The 20,717-nt window shown below is 45.2% G+C and overlaps 1 protein-coding gene across 1 annotated transcript in view; it reads right to left on the minus strand.

Moving 5' to 3' along the window:
- The window catches only part of SLC6A11 (solute carrier family 6 member 11), a 128,947-nt gene extending 109,968 nt beyond the window's left edge, over window positions 1–18,979 (minus strand). Inside the window, exons 1-4 of the mRNA XM_080827739.1 lie at window positions 18,526–18,979; window positions 15,439–15,573; window positions 15,182–15,322; window positions 11,779–11,869 (exon numbers count right to left, since the gene is read on the minus strand). Coding sequence (XP_080683865.1) covers window positions 11,779–11,869; window positions 15,182–15,322; window positions 15,439–15,573; window positions 18,526–18,784 — 626 coding nt within the window. The 5' untranslated portion in view covers window positions 18,785–18,979. The remainder of the gene's footprint in view (window positions 1–11,778; window positions 11,870–15,181; window positions 15,323–15,438; window positions 15,574–18,525) is intronic.
- Window positions 18,980–20,717: the final 1,738 nt, after the last annotated feature.

The following is a 20,717-nucleotide window of genomic DNA, read 5'->3' on the forward strand; positions in this document are numbered from 1 at the left end:
AAATAAACCCTCATGTGATTGCATCGGTGTTGGCTCCTTGGTGGTCTCTTGGAGAGAAAACTCGGGCATAATAGGGACAGGTACACCCATTTCACCAATAAGGGAATAGAGGTTCCAGATCACATGCCCGGGGCCCTACCAGTAAGTGGGAGGGACATGTCCCCCAGTTCTGGTGCTTCTTCCCCATCCTGGATGTCTTCCAGGAGCAGTGTAGGGCAGACACGAGGGTGTGCATCTAGACTAGACATAATGCACTAAGATTTTTTTTTTTAATTTAAAAAAAAGATTAAAAAAAAAAAAAAAAGCCCCTAACGTATACGTTATTCTGTGCCTGAGTCTGAATTACAGTCATTCATTAACGCCCGTGCCACCAGCTGCAGGGCCATACGCTGGAGGCCAGTATCAATTTACATCTGTCATCACAGCACATCAGAGTCTGTCAGGGTCACACACAATACCTGGCTCAGCTGGAAACCACAATATTCTTTTAAAATCAAGGTTTGAGCCTTTTCCTAAAGGAACCTCTTGAAATCCAGCAAAGACAGAACCCCAAAGATGGTTTTACTTTGTTTTGGCTGGGCTCCAGAGCTTTCTCTTCATTCATTCCCCTGTTAGTTTCTCCCTTCCTCCATCAATTATATCTCCCCATCTGCTAAAAAACTATTCCTTCAAGAGCATCAGTCCACCAGCCTGCAGAGAGAAGGGACATGTCGGTCAGATTCTGCCACGTGATCGAACAGGCAGCTGCTGGCATATCAGACATGGGCAGGAGGAGTGCGGAGGGGTGAAGTGACCAGGGAGGACTGGAGAGGTCTGCTCTCAGCCCGGGTCTGCCTCTGGCTTGCCGAGAGAGGCAGTTTGGACAGACCCTAACCTCTCGCTGCCTCAGAATCCCCTCTATAGGTGGAGGACCCCCACAGTGATGCCACACCATTTATCCCGGGGATGGGTGGATTAAATTGAAATGGCATGGCGAGAGGGCATGCTCGGGGTGGCGCACACAGCCAGTGCTTTCCTTCCCTTGCTGTACCCAACAAGACATAAAAGGAACCTCAGACAAAGCCCTTCTGGTTCTGTAAACTGCAACTTCCCATTATTTAGTGTAAGACATTTTTTGCGAAAACAAATACACTCATGGCTTTACTCCACCAATCAACAAAAGATCATAGGAGCAGATCAAGCTCTTCAGCACTTACTAAGCCCAAATACTACTGCTCCCATTCTGCACGCAACGAAAGTGAATTGCAGAGAGATTTAAGTAATGAACACAAGGCTAATAAAGGAAAGCAACAGGATTCAGATTCTTGCTGTTTGGTCCCAAAGCCCAGGTCTCTGCATCCCCATACTGCATCACTGTTCTTTTAAAGAGCATTTCTGTAATTCTGTATATGAGCCAGGCCTCTACCCTCTGCTCTGCTCACAGTGCTGTGTTTGAACTACATCAGCAGCAGAGCTACAAACTGGTCCTTCTCGAGGCAGGGGCTCTGTGCAAGCTGGCACCCCAGTACTGACAACTGAGGGCAAATAGCTCACAGCTGGGGTGAGAGGGACACCCCCCCACCCCCCCCCCCCGCACTTGGGCCTCCATCTCTAGCAGTGGGGGAGAGCTGCCTGCTGTTCCTTGAATGGGACACCTGGGTCTTGCTTCAGGGGTGGTTACCAGGGTGGAACTGATGGAAACAAGGGAGTCACAACAGTGGCCTTTGGCAAGTAATCCCTCTCAGCTTCAGCAATGTGGAAATGGAAACCCTCTTGCTTATGCTCTTTTCCCTTCTTTTACTTAAACAGACTTTCTATATTTTCTGCAAAAAAAAACAAAAAAGAAAAAGAAACAAAACAAAACACAAACTACTTTTGCAATAAGGAAATCCCAGTGTTTACTGGAGAACCCACTTCTGTAAAAGGGAGCTGACCTTTATTAATAGAACTAAATTCCTGAACCTGGGAACTGATTTCCTTCAATAGACATGGCAAAAAGAAAAGTAAAAATGTTACTAAATATACAGGGAAATATTGGCAGGAAGAGATTCTGAATTGTTAATAGTTGTTTCTTGGGGGGGAGGGGCCAGGAGGAACATACTACAGTGGACTCCAAATTCATACATTAAATCCTAATCCCCAAATTGATGGTATTAGCATATGGGGTCTTTGGAAGGTGATTAGGTCATGAGAGTAGAGTCCTAATAATGCGACTAGTACCCTCATAAAAGAACTCCAAAGGGTTCTCTTACCCCCTCCACTAGGTGAGGACACAGTGAGAAGACAGCCATCTATGAACCAGGAAATACATTTTCACGACACACCAAATCTATCAGCACCTTGACTGTGGACTTCTAGCCTCCAGAACTGTGAGACATAAATTGTTGACAGTCTGTGGTATTTTTGTTATAGCAGCCTGAACCTGTGAAAACACATATTTAATATGTGATACACAAAAGTATCACATTTATGTAGCTGTTGTGTTTGAATCACTTACCACACTCACCACTTTTACAATCAGTGAAATGTTAAATAATTACAATAAAGAGGACACAAAATGTCAATTCGGGTTTGTTTTGGTGCATCTCCTGAGAGCCAGGAAGAACTGCCCAGGCCTGCTCCTTCGCACTGAGGTTGGTGTGGCAAAACCTTTTACATCTCAAGGGGACTTCCTCCCCTGCTCTCCTTAACTCAGGGCCCCTGGCGTCTCCCTGGCGGTGAGGATTGTGCAGCAGGAATTAAGGGAATTCCTCAGTCCATTGGGGGAAGCACCTGTAAGGAGAGGCAGCTGCCCCCTCTGATGCACACCCCAGAGCAGGGCCCTCTGGAAAAACCAGGGCTGCCTGGGGGCAGTGGGAGCTGAGAGTTTTGAGCTCTGGTATATGAGGTGGACAATCCCTCAGTTTCTCTAAGATTATGTTTAATGGAAAAATGGATTTTTTTTTCTTCTGCCAATCTGCCTGGGCTAATATAAAATTAAATGAGACAGTATTAACAAAAATGACTTGTAAGATAAATAATGACTAGTAAGGTGAAACCAGAGTTGTAACTGGGATTTGTCACTCAGGAGGGATCACTGTAACAAATTACAGTGTATACAGTAACTCCTCAAGCTTCTTTTTTTGAATTATGAAATAATCATGCTTTTGTTTTTAATTTTTTTAATTCAAATAGTACAAAAAAGTATAAAGCAAAAAATAAATCTCTCTCTTTCAACATCCTTGCTTGCCCTCCATCCCACTCCTGGGTGAAAACCATGGTTAACAGCTTCCTGTGTACCCTTCCAGAAAAAATCTATGGGAAGAAGGTATATACATATATTTTTATAATTATGGTATTATATACAACATTCTACACTGTGCTTTTTCCAATTAATTTTACCTTAGAGATCTTTCCCATATCAATACATTTTCCGCTCGTTCCTTTTTAACAGTTCTTGCAAAAATACCATAATTTATCTAATCAGTATCATAGTTAAGAACATTTTACATGTGTCCTTTTTTTTTTTTTTAAATTATCACAAACGCTGTTGCTGTTGGCATGCTGTTCATAACTAGCATGGTCACCCCAGTGGAATAAAGTTCCAGAAGTGGGATTTTGGGGACAAAGCAAATGCGCTGCCCACACACTGAGGGTTACTGCTAAGTTGGCTTCCACGCTGTGTAAAAGCTGGGAGAGTCCAGGCAAATTTAGAGCCTCCCATCTGCCCCCATCAGGAAAAGCCCACCAAGGATGTGTGCAGGTAGTAGGCATCTTAGTGCCAGTGGGTAGGTGGGAGGCATTAGTGGATCAGAAGGGAAGTTCTCTTACTCTCCCAGCGCGTGGCATGGCCAAGCAGAATTACCTTCACCCCCATAAGACTTGTTTCTACCCATCTTTCCTGATAGGTAAGGGCACCATTCCCCCCACACTCCTGCTCTGTCTCCATGCAGAAACTTCAGTTTCATGTGCCTGGACCAAGAAAGTGCTCCCATGACCCCTGCCTCCTGCCTCCTGCATCCACCTGGCAGTGTGGGTGATCTGTCTTACTCCCAGATCCCACCCTGTTATCACATGGATATGGCCTTTGGAGGCAACCCACGGGATGATTTCAAACCCTTCAGAAAGGCACTGAAGTCCTTCATACTTGGCTCCAGCCTCCCTGGCTGCCTGCTCTTCCCCGAACACCTCCAACACGCTCCCACTGCAGGGTCATGGCTCCTGCTACTCCTTTGACTCGAGGGCTCATCCCCAATACCCACCAGGCTGCCTGCCTCCCTTCTCTCAGATGTCTGCTCGAAGAGGCCTTCCCTGATCCTGTGACACTCTTGCTCCCCGCTTGCTTGTTCTTCAGCAGACCAATCCTGACTGAACCTAATACTTTCCGCCTACCTTGTTGTCTGTGACATCCACTCCACCAGGCAAGTCTTTGGTTTTGTTCCTGCTGTATCCCAGAACCCACAATGATACCTGACATACAGCAGGTACTCAGTAAAGACTTGGGACTGACTACATGTTCTGGCCCTGTCTACTTCCTCAGCAAACCCCCCACCATTCCCCAGTCTCCACAGGCATGGACACTGCAGGTAAAGTCTATAAGCCTCAACATACTGCTTCAGGTCATTGGGTTCTTGCCTGTGCTATTTTCTCCACCAGGCATGCTCCTCACTCACTCCACTGGCAAACACATAAACTTCTATTCTCCCTGCAAAACCCCGCTAAGCCTCATCAGCTCTATGAAACCTCCCCAAAGGCCAGGCAATCAGGCTTCCTCATCTTAGCTCAATGCAACCATCCTACAAATATTTGTTGCTTTATATTTCAAAAAAAGTTATTTTATTTCATTATTATATGTTTACTCTCCAGCTTCCTCCACTAAGCTATGTGCTTCTTCAAGGACAGATAGCATCCCGGCAATCTTCTGGGTACTGATAAGGTGCCCAGCACCCAGTAGGTTCTCCGAAAGTGTCGAAAGAACAATCAAGTAAAGTAAATGCACTGGGAGCTCCTTAGGTCCACTCTGAGGGGCAAACAGACCAGGCTGAAGAAACTTCTCTAAGAATGTTGAAAAGAATCCACATAGGCTTTCAAAGAGCTGAATGATAGCTTCCTTGTAAAAATTAGCTACCACATACTGAGTATTCACCACGTGGAAAGCACATAGGCCTCATCTCATCTAATGCTCCTGGCCACCCTGAGAGGTCCTATTACCATCTCATTTTCAGGGAAGCAGATGGAGGCTCAGGAGGGTAGCTGCCTTGGGTTGAATGCTGTGCTAGTGGAGGAAGTGAGGACTTAAACTGGGTTCTAGAACTTGCTGGCTGAAGTCTACAGTGTGTACACGAAGGGGGTAATATATTGGGACTGGGGTACTACAAACTAGCAGAAGTAGACAATGCCACCCGATGTTGGGTTCTGACTTAGGGAAAGGGTCTGGGGGGTACTTCTGACCCTTCAGTAGGAGACGCAAAGGCTCCTTCAGACATACAAGCCAACTCTGCACAAGGATCAGCCATGAATCCACACCTGCAGAGGTAGGGGCAAAACGGGGCATGGAGCCTCAGTACCAGGAGCTAACTCAGGCACCCCATTTACAACCCATGAAAGTTCTCCTTTAATCCTCACAGCGATCCAGAGAAGCTGGCAAGGCAGGGAACAGGGCTAATCCCCATCTCACAAGCAGGAACGTCAATCACAAATATTCTCTTTCTGCATTCAACCCTTTCCAAAGGGCCTAAGCTATCCTGGACTCAATATAGGTGAGGACTCATTCAATCATCATCTCAGCCTTGCAGATGGGCTTTATCATGATCACCTGCCTCCAAGGGGTTAAAAAACATCCGTTCATTCATTTATTCCCTCCTCCACTCATCCATCTCAACTAATATTTTTTAAGTATCTAGAATGTGCTGGCAGAACAAGAGGGAACAAATAAAGCCAGTCCTTGCTGGCAAGGGGCTTATATTCTAATGGAGGGAGGGAGAAAATATGCAAATAAACAAAGAAAGACAAGAGAATTTCAGTAAAAGTACTGTGTAGACAAAATAACAGAGAAATGCAGTTGAGAGGAGCTGAGTGCTGATGTAGGTGGGATGGTCAGAGAGGGCATCCCAAATGACATCTGCATTAAGATGTAAGGATGAGAAGGAGCCAGATACCCAAGGATCAGGTGAGGAGTCTTCTAAACAAAGGGAACAACAAAAGCCTGTGACTGAGCATGGGACAAATACATACAAAGGACAGAAAGAAGGCCAGTGCAGAGGAGGGCGATGGTAAGGGGAAGGAGTCTGAGAGGGAGGCAGGGTTGGGCGCTAGGTCCACAGAAAGAATCAGGATTTTGCTCCAGCTCCTCTGCCTCCCAGAATTTATGTCCAAAGAAAATCAAGTGGCCAAAATGATTTAGAAATAATTTAATTTTAAAAACTCATCCAGTGAAGATAAATCAGGAAGATAAGACCTCATTCTCCTGAATAAAGATATAGAACTGAAAACCCTTAGAGCTTAATTTAGGCCCAGCACACAGTATGTGTTCAACAAATGCTAGTTGAATGGACACAGTGCAAAAGTGATTTCAACCGCATACACAGCAAACATGGACTTGCTGAAAACCTGCGGACCAATGGGATTCAAGGCCTTAAGCGAAGAAGGACCAAAGCCCACCTGATATCATGATGCTAGTTACATGCTTGATAGTACTTGATCCCACCAGAGGACGTGGGGTTAACATTTAGAACTACAAACATATTTAGATAAATGCTCAGATGCCGGATGTATAAGTTATTAAGAAAACCAGGATGGCCTAATTTTGAAATCTGACATCAGAAAGACAAATGGCCCCTGCCCCCTAGACCTCCTGCCTGAGCAAGAATCCAAGACTGACCCAGGGCCAGAACTGTTCTCACTGGCTAAACCAACAATTTATATACTGAAAAAGGAAATGAACCTTTAAGATGGGGTGGGGAGGATCAGGTTGGGCCAGGTGTCCAAGGTCAAGGTGAAGCCATGGGCAGTCATGGGCAGGGAAGTAACCAACATCTTGTTACTGATTTTATGATAGTTTAGGGGCTTGTCTCCCCTCTGCTTCTAGAGGGCTAGAACTGTATCCCATGTTTCTGCCTCCCCCAAATGTGCAACAGTCCTTCCTATGAGCATGCACCAGGAGCTCAGACATTTGTGGAATGAGTGAACAGTCAGGTGGCTGAGGGTCTATTTTTATCAAGCGGTGTGGTCCTGAATGAGGTCCCTGGAGGGAGGTCCCTGGAGGCAGGGAGGAAAGGCAATAGGAGCACACGTGGGACCTGAACCAAGGGGAGGCATCTGTGTGCTGGCCACACAGGGAAACAGCAAAAAGAACCAAAGAAGAAATGCTTCTGAGGAAACTTGATCCAATACTTGAAGAGCTGTCACACTGGCAAGGAATTAGGCATGCTCTATCCAAAGCCCCAGAAGTCAACTGTCAGCTGAATTTAAGGAAGAATTCTTTCCCAGCAAAGTATGTGTCAAACTGTGTTTTGTGGACTGCTAGCATTCCGGGAGTGAGGGCGCAGTACGGGAAGGAGGGGAAAGATTCCAAATGATTCCACAGGAAAATATGCTGGGGAATTTGAGTTAATCAAAGAGAACAGATGTTCTTGCTGAAGAGCACAGCTTTTGGCCCTTCTCGAATTTATGTGGCCCCAACAGCTTTCCATAGGATGTTATGAATATCTCACAGAGTCTCTGTTCTAAGCTCATCTCTGAGAAAAGATGAATTAGAGCTGACAAAAGCATCTTATGAAAAGCAGAGTGTCACACCAGTTTTTGAGTACTTTTAGGATATAAAATTCAACACTGCACACATAGTACAGACGCAATCTAGGAGAAAACTAGAACGACTGGTTTATTCTCCCATAAAAAAGTCCAGATAGACTTTCATCTGGAATGGCCAAGTGGAAAGCCAAAAGGTCCAGTTACACATGAGGATGTAGATTAGCTGTCTCCTCCCACCACTTGGTGCTCATGTAAGTAGGTGATATGGATATTACAAAGAGATCCTGGAAGTAATCAATGCTGTTGGGTGAGCAGCTTAGTGACAGGATGAGTTCTTGCCAGAGCCCACTCTGACTCCTCATGCAGAAAATACTGCCTGCCTGCCTTGCTCCCATTCTCTATCCATTCCATAAATATTCACTGGGCGGGGGGTGTCTTCCATAGATCTGCAGTAGTAAGTAAAGCCAAATAAGGTGTTGTTTTAGGACTACCTTTTGGGGAATACAGACAATAAACAAACTCATTGCACAAAAAATGATTTAATTAAGGTTTTCTATATATATTACAAAGGAAATAAATGGTGCAAAACAATGGTAAGTTACTCAGAGATCTTGTCTAGTGTGGGGTTTCAGGATGGGTTCTCTGAGGAAGCACAGAGACCCTGTTTTACAGATCCTCAAATGTGCAGGTCAAAAATAAGTCTCTGTGACATTCCTCTGGGAAATCATGGTCCTGGAGGGCTGGGAAAGGCCACACAGGCCTACCCATCACAGTAGCCTCCTCTCTAGCACACATCTTATTATGCCATACTTGGGACAATGACTCAGTAGGTCTGGGGAGGACTAGAGAATCTGCATTTCTAACCCAGTGATTCTCCTGCTGCTAGTCTGCAAACATTTAAGTAATACTACTGTATTGGGCATTTTGAAAAACCTAAATAAATGGAGAGCTATACCATGTTCATGGATAGAGAGGCTCAATCACAAAGATGTTAATTTTCTTCAAATTAACTTATAAATTCAATATACTTCCAACCAAAATCCCCATGGAGTTGTTTTTTTCTTTATTATTGTTTAACCTGAAAGCTGAATATAAAATTAATTTAGAAGGCAATTTTGGAAAAGAACAAACTGAGGGACCTGTCTTACTATTTCCAGGCTTATGATTAAAGTACAGGTGTGGTATTAACATACAATTAGCCAAAGAGAAAATGTAACAGAACAGAACAGAAAGCCCAAAACAGACCTGTATTTTAGGAAAACTATATATGCAAGACAGCATTACAAATCAATAGGGAAAAGAAATACTACTGGAGAAACTGATAATTTATATTTTTAAAAAAAACAAAACCTTGAACTCCTACATCGCATCATATGCAAAAATAAAATTCAAGGTAGATTATATCCCTCAATATGAAAACATAAAACATTTAAAACTCTTGGAAGAAAATACAGAAGATTTTTACAACTTTGGGGTAGGGAAATACATTTTAAATAAGATACCAATTATGCAAACCAAAAAGAAGAGAATGGCAAATTTGACTTCAATAAAGTTGAATCTCCTGTATGCCATAAACAAATAAGAAAAGCCACACAGTAGGAAAAGCTATTTGCAGCATACTTATATTCAGAATGTATCAAGATACTAATATCTAGAATGTATCAAGAATTCTTACCCATGAAAAAAGACAAACAATCCAAGGAGAAAAGGATATGAGCAAGACGGTCACAGATGAGAAACCCAAATAGAGGAAAAAATATGAAAGTAATTAGAGAAATGCAAATTTAAAATACTAAGATTCAAAACTTAAAAAAAATCAGCCAGACCAAGTGCTTTCTAGAATATGAAACAGCAGAATTGTTTAGAAAACTAAACAAACTTTTAGAAAGTAAAGTTTTCTAAACTTAGGGTAAGAAGCACTCGTAAAATGGTAGTTAAAAAAGAGGCATTTTTAACAAAGGAGGAGACAGTGTGTTTGTAATAACCTAAGTCAAAACTATATTTAGTCTGGAAAACAGAAGTCTGGGTGGGGGACAGGGGAGGATTCATTTTCTTTCAGTAGCTGAGGTGTCATGCTCAAGGGAAGCAGATCAGCATTGATGGATAGAGGTTATAAAGAGGCTGGTTTCAAATGTGCTTAAAGCAAGAGCTTAGTTTCACAGCACTGTCTGCAAGTACTTTCTAAACTATTGTTTAGAAAGTAAACCAGAATGATCCTTTCAGAAAGCAATTTGACATTATCTGATATAACCCATGATGCATGCACCCTACTACTAGCAATTCCACTACTAGGTATACTGCCTAGAAACCTCCATTTACACACACAGGGAAGCATGGAAAAGATATTTATTGTGTGCTTAATAACAGTGGGAAACAGGAGAAAGTCTAAATCCCCATCAAGAGGAGCTGGCTAAACACAATGTAGTCTTTTTATACATTGAAATACTACACAGCAGGAAAAAAATTAATGAACCAAACCTACATGTATCAGCATGGGAACATCTTAAAACCAATACTGAGGGGCACCTGGGTGGCTCAGTGGGTTAAGCCTCTGCCTTTGGCTCAGGTCATGATCTCAGGGTCCTGGGATCGAGCCCCGCATTGGGCTCTCTGCTCGGCAGGGGGCCTGCTTCCCCCTCCTCTCTCTCTGCCTGCTTCTCTGCCTACTTGTGATCTCTCTCTGTGTCAAATAAATAAATAAAATTAAAAAAAAAAACCCAATACTGAGCAAAGAAACAAAGTTGTGAGAGAATATAAATAATGGATACCATCAATATAAAATTTTTAAATATGCAAGAAAGGTCTAGGCACTATTTGGGAGATGAATATATAACATATTATTAGCATACAGTTTATATGTAACATAATTTTATACAAACTTACAGTTACTTATTAAAATGTATAATTACATATTAATATTATCATGTGTATAGACATATGTGTGTGTAAGATACACACACACACACACACCATGTATAAACATGAGAATGCTCAGTCTAAATTCAGCATCATGACCTCTAAAAAGGGAAGGAGATAAATGGTATCTGGGGAGAGAATTAAAATCACTCATAAAACCACTGGCCCTCTACACTACTTATAATAAGCATTAGGGATTAAGGTAAGGGATGTTCTTGAATAAAGCCATATTTTTTTCAGATTGAAAGCCTCCGAAAGCATTTAGTCCAGCCTCTGACTCAGAAAGGAAGCGTCTCTTCGGTACCTGGAACAAGGGATCCTCCTACCTCTACTCAGAAGATGCTAAGTCAGGGGCACTGTGTCTGTTATGCATGTTGGTAATGCACAATTCTGGAGCACACATTTCACAATATAAATGATGCCCTCTAGGGTTGTGCAGTGAACAGCTTCTATAACCATTTGTGGCAGCCCTATAACCACTAGGTCACAGACCCCTCTGGAAGGCTGATGAAGAATGCCCACCTCTGGGAAAATGCCCATCCACACAATTACTGTTTATTATGTGGGTAGATTCAAACACCTCCCCAACAATGATTAGCGGTCCTCCACTAGCTGAACACTTTCAGAGATGGGTGATCAAAAGCTTCAGAAGTACTTGCAGACAGTGCTGTGAAACTAAGCTTGCTTTAAGCACATTTGAAACCAGCCTCTTTATAACCTCTATCCATCAATGCTGATCTGCTTCCCTTGAGCATGACACCTCAGCTACTGAAAGAAAATGAATCTTCCCCTGTCCCCCACCCAGACTTCTGTTTTCCAGACTAAATATAGTTTTGACTTAGGTTATTACAAACACGCTGCCTCCTCTTTTGTTAAAAATGCCTCTTTTTTAACTACCATTTTACGAGTGCTTCTTACCCTAATAAGCAACCAGGCATGCTGACAGGTCATCAAAGAACAAAAAAATCGTTTCTCTCAGCTGCTCCTTTGGGAAACCTCTAAAATCTCCAAAGCTGTCAAAAACCTACAGAAGCTAGCAAGTGCGAAGCCGAAGAAAGAAGAGGTCAGGCTTTTCCCAGAGTGGGGCAATGTTAACTGAGCAGAACCAGGACAGAGGCCTCAGAGGCCAAGGGACACAAATCATTTTCCACTTACTCCCAAAACTCCATGACGGGAGAGGTGGCATTCTGCAGGGACACATGACTGTGGTTGCTCATGTTCAGTTTCTGGAACTCCACACAATTCTCTACAGTGGAAACAAGACAAGAAATAGAAGATTAACCTCTGCAAGGGCTGGACCTTGGGAAACATTCAGATTTGATGATGCAACCAGCTGGTTTTACCTAGCCGCTCCGAGCAAACACACCTCAGAGAACACTGGGGAGGGAGATCAATAACTTGTTAGTTTAAAAGAGAGGTCTGGTCAGATTAGAACAGGAGCAAAATTTGGGGGGGGGCAGGGCACCTTCTCTCATTCCCACTCCATACGTCCTATCCAACTCTTCCTTCCTGCCTTGCTCCCTCTTTTCTATTTCTCTACTGAAGGCCTGCCCATGGCATCTCTGTCCTGCCCAGTGGCCCCGGCAGGAATGGTGGGACTAAAGGAGTGTGTCAGTCATGGGGTCACTAGGATAGCAATGCATTTGTGACTGAGTTTTCCTTCATGTAGAACACTAACATTGCAGCTGCCTCATAAAGACATGATAACTGGACAAAATGTCATGAGCCTGTATGTGTAAAGGATTTCTGCTTTCTTCACCATTCCCTCAATTGATCAGTCAGTCCAAGAAAAGATTTGTTGACTGTCTCTTCATTTCATGAAACTTAATGACCAAGGGGGATTTGAATTTCAGGTAAAAACATACAACTGTTGAACCTTAATGGCCCAGATCAACCTCCTCCTCCAGGAAGACTTCCTCAATCTCCCTCCCCTCAAATGCTAAGAAAATTAGGATTTAAAGGCCCTCCAAGGAACCACCTTCTCCAACTCCCTTTATTTTGAAGAGGAGAACCTTAAGATTCAGAAATAGTCAAGGGACCTACACCTATACCCTCTCCCTCCTCTACAAAGTCACCACCCAACTGTGGACAGACCAGGGAGTCAGCTCCTTTGTTATGGTCATCACCCAGCTCTGTTCCCCACCAGGGGACTCATACTTCTTTACAGCACCCCCGGTTACAGAGCCACCTCAGTCAGACTGGGAACCAGAGCCAGACTGGGAACTCCCTGAGGGCACACTGTGCCATTCACTGTAGGGGCCCTGTACCCGGCAACAGAGTCTGCATAGAGCCAGTGCTCTGCCCAGTCAGGTACTGCTCTCTCCTCACACGTGAGCAAGTTCTCCAGCTACATCTGTGAATTCTGGAGCAGGAAGCCCTCCTATATCTGATGTTCGCCTTGTCAACAGTGTTCACACACTCTTAGCGAAAGGGGGCTGCAAACCAGGGGCAGACAGGTTCGCAGTCTGCTGGGGAAATGTCCTCCGATCATTGGCCTCCTTCCTGCTCCCTTGGCAAGTGCTAACCATCTTCTGAAGGGGGGGGGATGGGCTGTGGGGTCCACAAAGTCCTGAAAAGAGTCTGAAAACCCGAGATTACAGGTGCCCTTGTGCCTTCTTCTGGGGAGAGGAGCCCTTAGTTTTGATCAGTCTCTAAAACAAGGTGTTTTTTACTTCCCCTAGAGTAAAAAAAATTTCTCAGACATCCGACATGGATAAGGTGTTTTTATTAAAATGACATTTAGTTATGTACAAATAAATGAGTGATTATAGTATTATGGTAATCATACAACTATAAAAGCAGAATTAAGTTTATACATTAAGTATCAACTACGAACGACAATTCAGATTGATAGCATAAAATGGATGTGTAGGATAATGCCATTTTGTGAAGTTAAATGGACTTCCCAACAGAAAAATGGAATCAACAGGGAGGAGGCATGGTCTATGGAGTTCAGCTTGCCTGTTCTTCCACCAGCTACTTGAGATTCAATTCTACTACCATTTTTTTCTGGTCACACTTGTGCAATATCCTTATTCTTACAGTTTGCTACATTCTTAACTGGACTTCACTTAGTACTGAAGCACCATTTATAAATTAAATCTCTCTGCTCTTCTCCATTGGCCACCATCCTATTTACCAAAAACAAATCTTAAGTTGCAAACACGCCAGGCACTGCAACCTCCTGCCTGTCCTTTGTTATAAGATGGTTGTGCACAGAATCCACGGGTGCATATTTTTAGAGTGTCCTCAAAATAAACACACACAATTAAATTATCATGGAGGACTCATAGGCCTCCTAGAGTATACACTTGAATTTTAATTTGAGAAACATCTCTATGAAATCCCTGGCCAAAGAAAGGTTAAGAACCACGGCCCTAAAGAGAGACAATGAGAGACCTCTACAAAATGCAATGGGTGGGAGCTGGATAAAGTCATGCAGGACTAGAAGCTACTTCACAGCACTTCCTAGGCCTAATTGCTACTGTTCCTTCTGCTGGTAACCAACATCCTACCCAGTCTTACTGTATCTCAGCCTTCAGGATGACAGACCACTTCCAGAGACAACCTAACCACAGGTTATAACACAGATGATGAATAGCTTAAAGCACGTGTGCTGACTCCAGTCAAAAGGCAGTGGCTGCCTGGAGCAGTGCTGAGAAGGGTTCTGAGGCCAAGACTAGATTCAAAAAGGGAAGAGTTCTACAATCGATTAGTGATGTCTGCTCTGAGCCTGGCCATCAGATAGGGATTGAACATGTTATTTGCCTTCCCTGGATTATAAGACTCAATCTTAATAGGATGGACAAACTGAAAAGCCAACAGCACGTTAGAATCCAAAGTAATCTAAAAAGTTATCCACTCGAGGGAGTAGGAGAATGGTAAATTCAAATATCTACCTGGGTTAGACAGGTAAAGTAAATATGTAATGTGGACTGAGTGGAGACTGTGGCCAAATTGAGGACAGAGGTGTTATCCAAAGACAACTGCTTATTAGCCCGAGCATTGCTGCCAAGCAAGAATTTGGCAATGTGGGTCTGCTGTTGCCAGGTCGTTTTTTTAATTTTTCAAGAGAAATTGGAAATCTGGATTTTCATGTGAGGTCTTCTGGTTTTTAAATTTTGTCAACCAGATACATTTTTGAAATTCACTGATCTAAAACCTAATAGGTGTGTAGGCCCCTGGTTTGCATCCATTGATCTTGTCTAACCCCGTCATTTTAGAGAGGAAAATCTGATACCCAGAAACGCAGGGCTGGAAATGGAGCCTGAACCCTTCATACCTGCCTGCACAGGGCTCAGTCTCTATATTTGGCAAAGTGAGGAAAGAACATCACCATTCCACTACCTGTGCCAATTCCTGGGCCAGGGCTCAGCTCAGGCTCAGGGCTGCAACCCACAGAATGCAACCAGACCCAGTTAAGAACTGACCTCCAATTTCAGTGGAATCTGCACTCATATCAAAAGGCCAAAGGCTAGGACTGATCTCCAGGATATGGGCATACCCCCAATGCCAAGCTCCCCAGCACCAGCAGACAGACCCTCCCTGGGGGCCATACCTGTGTTCCATTCATGCCCACAGGTGGCCCAGGGGAGCTCTGTAGTGAAGCAGTTGCTCAGGTAGAAAATGGCCCATGCCAGGATGATGATGTAGTACACGTTTAGATGGGCCTCAATCACCTGTGTTGCGTAGCCAATGCCTGAAAGAACAAAGGGAATGATTTGCGTCTCTCTCCACCTTGTTACAACAATCTCAGCTACTTTTCACAGCCTGACATCACTCAGGCACCATTTCATTTTCTAACTCAATGCTTACCTTCAAATAAAGGGCAAACTTTCCTCCAACATGTAATGCCACCTTCACTAGTGAACTGTCCCAGAGCTGTTTCCAAGAAAAAAACAGGAATTCCACAGCAAATAAAAAACACCACGTAGGGAATCAGGAACGCCCCTACAAGGATGCAAAGTAAGGGAATGAGGTTAAAATTGCCTCTACTATTTCAAGTTTGACACAAGAAATCTTTAATAATCACCTACTATGTGTGAGACATGTTCTCTGAGTTTAAAGTCAAGTCCGCACCTTGAGGGCCACAGTCAGAAAACATGGCCCTGGGTCTGTGCTGTTTGTACATCTACCTCCCATCTCCCAGCCTCAACTTCATCTGTAAAATGGGGCTCTAAAAATCAATATCTGTACCATTCTTCTCACAAAAATGTGCATCTAAGATGATAATGTAAAAGTGTTTTCTTTCCTTGATTTTATATTTATATATTTCACCCTCCAGCATAGGTAAAATCCATTCCCTTTCTGAACATTACATTGTCCTTTTGTATTCTAAAGTAACCTCAACAGGCTAGATAAGGGGGACTCCTTCTTCTTCTTTACTTTGGAAGTAATCTACAAAAAGAATGTTTTCATTAGGAGATGCATTCTCCAGGAGATGTGCAATAAGCAGCCTCAGGCCCCAGCACATGAGGGTTAGATAAAGGAGCTGAGTTATAAGGGGTTTGCTGTAAGAATCTATCTATTCAGAAAGGCTGACTTTGAATCAGTCTGAGAAAAGACCACCATAAGCTTTAGGGCTCCTATCTTGATACACACAATACCCATTGCCTGGGCCTTTCTGTGAAACAAATTAAATAACTGAGGTGAACATGAGCTATTTTAACCAAAAGGGATTTTTTCCAAATCCCTCATTCTCTCTCACCCATCTAATAACAAAGCCTGAAAACACATGCTATTGCCCACCATCTGATCTCACAAACGAAGGCTTTAACTGAAATTGCTTTTTGCTAAATGAAGTCTCTTTAACCTTAGAATTAATAACAACAGTTTCGATCAATCCTGATAGTAGGACAGCATCTACCAGATTTTGAAAAGGTTTTAGCTTTTTTGGGCAAGATACTTTTTTTAAAGTTTCACAATGGAAAAGAAATTCATTAAACTATTGTTAGGATCTATGAATAGAACTGTGTATTTTTTTTTAAAGGCAAGCAGTTGGTAATCAGATACCCCAACTCTATCAGAAGCAAAAAGTGTGTGAGAAGGGACAAGAGGGTCTGTTTGCTGAATATAAATCTAAGTGTTTACAACAACCGCAGTAGGTTCCCTAATACATTGTAGTATACTTGTGAACCCTCTAGAACCTAACAGATGGCACTTTCTGAAAACCTTTTAGCCTATGTATTCACAAAACTAGCAATCCTTAAGATAACTAGCTCAATTAAATCAGGATATCTGTGTACCTAACGGAGACTCTTGGCAAATTACAGAGAAAAAAAAAACAAACTAATTTTTAAACTTTGCGCACTACAACTTTTTTTTTTTTTATCTGTGCAGAATTTGTAATTAACCCAACTTACTCTGTTTTCTCCTTTTAGGCATGCATTTGGTTTTGGCATAACAATTTCCTGTATTTAAAAAAGGGTGTTGAAACAGTTTTTGCCTGGGACTACCCTAAAGGTTTTCCACAGGTTTCTAAGAAGACACAGCAGCTACTAAAGGCTGAATCTGCAGAGGCAGAACTCACAGCTGAGGCCATAGGGCACATTCCGGGTCTCCAAGGCCACTCCCTCTCTCTCTCGTGCCAAGCCACCAACACCGGCGGCCACTTCATTACCAGTGCAGAGCAGGCTTGGAGCAGCCTGTGCCTTCAGAGTGAATGTCTCCAAAGAAAGGGCCCGGGCCAAGCAGTACCCTTCTCGCTGTCCCTGCAGTTGCTCGCACAGGAAGTCCAGCTCCACGCAATCTAACAGTGTGGTCCCTGCCAGCCAACTTCTTAGCCAACTTCAGACCCACCTTCAGTGGGGTCTGGGGATCTGCTGGAGGAGCAGGGGAACAGCAGGGAGAGAGAGGAATGCATAGACAGAGGCTTTTCCTTAGAGAAACTGTGCCACCCAAGAAGGTATCACAAGGTCCCTTGCCATGCACCTGCCTTCTGTCCTGCAAATATGATAGGTGGAGGCTCCTAAAGTCCTTGAGCTGAAAGATTTGAGGATTCGCTGCAGCATCACCACCAAACTGACTTGGACATGTCACTAGGAAAGACTCTCTCATCTCCTTCCTTTCCCTGTTCCCTGCTCCAAAACCTCTAAGTATCTCCTACACATCAAATCAGCATTGTTGCTATTTGTCTTGGGTGGCTCTGAGACTAGTGAAAGGAAGTACTTGGGGCCAATGTTTCCACCAGATGGGCCAGGAAGGGGACCTAGTGAAGGCCTTAAGGGCAAATGAAAGACTGGGCAGGCAATCAAACATTAATGCCCCAACTTAAAGTTTTCCCTGTTGTCAGTCCAATCCCAGTTTAAAACAAGGCCTTGGTGGCAGAATCCCATCTTTACCCCTCACAGGGTTATTTCTTTGAACCTTTGTATCCTCATCTGCAAAATGGGTACACCAATACCCGCAAAGATGACTTTAAGGATACAAAGAGATGATGTAGGTAAAGCTTGTTACAGAGTCTGGCATTTTCAGTAAGTGCTCAAAACCCAAGCCTACTCAGATCACAATGAGAGTCCCTTTCCTTCATGCTGGTTTCCAGTTAGGAAAGCTGAGGATCAAAGGGTTTGTCTCCTGCCCTTAACAGTGATGTGGGTACGAAAAGCAAGGGCTCCTAGCCTAGGCCTCCACCTCAAGTTGCCACAGAACACACCTGGCTGTCAAGTCCCCGCGTGCCAGCAGGCGGCACATTCAGGTGCGAAGAGGCGCGTGCACATGCGCCCTGGGAGAGGCGAACCTAGCCCTGGGAAACGCTCCCGCGCCAGGTGGCCCACCGCGGGCATTCCCCGAGGGTCCCGCTACACGCAGGCGCGGGCGGGGTCGCGCGCTCGCCCCCTTGCTCCCCGCCCCCACCGGGCTGAGTTCCCCTCCCCGTTCTCCCTCACGTCGCGCGTGCCACCTCACCTCCTCCGTTCTTGTAGCACAGGTAAGGGAAGCGCCACACGTTGCCCAGCCCTATGATTTCCCCAGCCACGCTCAGCACGAACTCCACCTTGTTGTTCCAGTGGCCGCGCTCGTGGACCGCCTTGTCGCGCTTGTCGCGCGGATCCCGCGCGGATGCCGCGCCCCCGCCGCCGCCGCCGCCGCTTCCCAGTGCCTCAGACTCCCGCGCCTCCTCGGCAGCCTTCCCATTGCCCAGAGGCAGCGCCTTCTCCGCCGTCATGGCCGCGCTGGCTGCCTCGTGCGCCGGGCCCGGCTCTGCGCCGCCGCCCCGGGCGGGCTGGCTTTTCAGGAGGCGCGAGCGGGCGGGAGGGGGAAGCAGGGGGTGGAGCTGAGGGGCCGGGCCCGGCCAGCGCGGGGACGGGGACGCCGCGCGGCGGGCCCGGCCCTCAGGGCGCCCACGCCGCCTCAGCCCGGCAAGGCCCGGGAACCCGCGAGCACCTTGCGCGCGCCGAGCACCTTGCGCGCGCCGAGCACCTTGCGCGCGCCGAGCACCTTGCGCGCGCCGAGCACCTTGCGCGCGCCGAGCACCTTGCGCGCGCCGAGCACCTTGCGCGCGCCGAGCACCTTGCGCGCGCCGAGCACCTTGCGCGCGCCGAGCACCTTGCGCGCGCCGAGCACCTTGCGCGCGCCGAGCACCTTGCGCGCGCCGAGCACCTTGCGCGCGCCGAGCACCTTGCGCGCCCTTCCTTGCTCTTCTACCCACTGGCCTCAGGACAAGAGAGGAAGGGCCTAGGTTGGGCTCCTGGCACCAGTCCCTCAAGTTCCATCACGTTTTTAACCTCCGAAAGCGTGGGCCTAGATTGCCAATCTCTAATAAGAGAAGTGGGCTCTAGACCAGACTTCTCCCATCTTTAAGGTACATACCAAGCATCTGCAGATCCTGCTCTTGTGGGTCTGGCAGGGCTGGAGCTTCTGTGGTCTAACAAACCCCAGGTGTTGTGGATGCTGCTGGTTCAGGAACTACACCTGGAGGAAAGGGGGAATAAACAAACTCTTGATTTCTTCCCAGTTCTCAAGGTTTGCAAACTTCCCTAGTATGGGTACGCCTACAGAACTTGTTCATCCTGGTGCTCACTGTTCTAAACACAAGGAACCAGGACAGTGTGGCAGGTGAGCATCTGTCTGAAGACAGGCAAGTATAAGTTGAATCTCATGCTCCACCTGCGCTGTGTGAAGTCATCTGACCTCAGTGCCTTAGTTTTCCTGATATGCAAAAGGAAATACCAATAATACCTTTCTTAGGGGTTGTGTGTGGGTTTGTACTTAATGAGAAAATGCTTATAAAGTAGAGTATGTTGGAAGAGCTCAATGAACATTAACACTTTTTACAATATCATATAATGTGTAGTTACACAATGTCTATATTTGTGCATCTTCTTGTTTAATATCTATCACGCCACTTAAATTGTAAGGATGATATACACTGTCTCATTCATTATAATAGCCACAGAGCTTAGCACAAGACCTAGCACATAGTAGGTGTTCAGTAAATACTATGGCAAGAGAGAAAGAGGAAGGGAGGAAGATGGAAAGGGAAAGAAAATTAGATCTGCAAGGGACCACAGAGATCATCAGATCCACCTCAGTCATTTCACAGCACTGGAGGAGCCCAACCACCGGATCTCTCACTAATGCCATTCTCTGTGCTCTCCATCCATCCCTTGGAGCTCCTTCTGGGGCTCTTTGAGGGAAAACTTCCCCCATCTGGTAGCCTTCAGCCTCTGCTTTCATTCTGGCTTACAACTGCTCGAGTCTCTCCCCACCTCCTCCCCTCTAGAAAACCCTTCCTGCCACCATCTTCCCATTTCAGGCCTTCTTCCTCCCCTCTCCCTCACTATCATATTTCTTGAAAGAGTAAGTTTACATGATGCTGGCCCTGTCTTCACTTCCCACTCACTCCTCAGCCCACAACAATCTGGTGCCCACCCCCACCGTTCCTCTGAAAGCGCTGTCTGTGAAGTCCCTGAAGTCCTCTTCATTTGGCAGATCTTACAGTTCCTTGTCCATCCCCATCCTGCCTGACCTCTAGGTAACTTTCTGTACCATTGTCCTCTTCTTTCTGTCTTAAAATTCACATTTGCATGCTTTCCTTAACACTGCCTGCCTCAGCTGCTGTTTTTCTCCCTGCTTCTCAGCTCTTTCTTTCTCTCCTC

Source organism: Martes martes (genome assembly GCF_963455335.1).
Source record: "Martes martes genome assembly, chromosome: 1".
Taxonomy (NCBI): Eukaryota; Metazoa; Chordata; class Mammalia; order Carnivora; family Mustelidae; genus Martes; species Martes martes.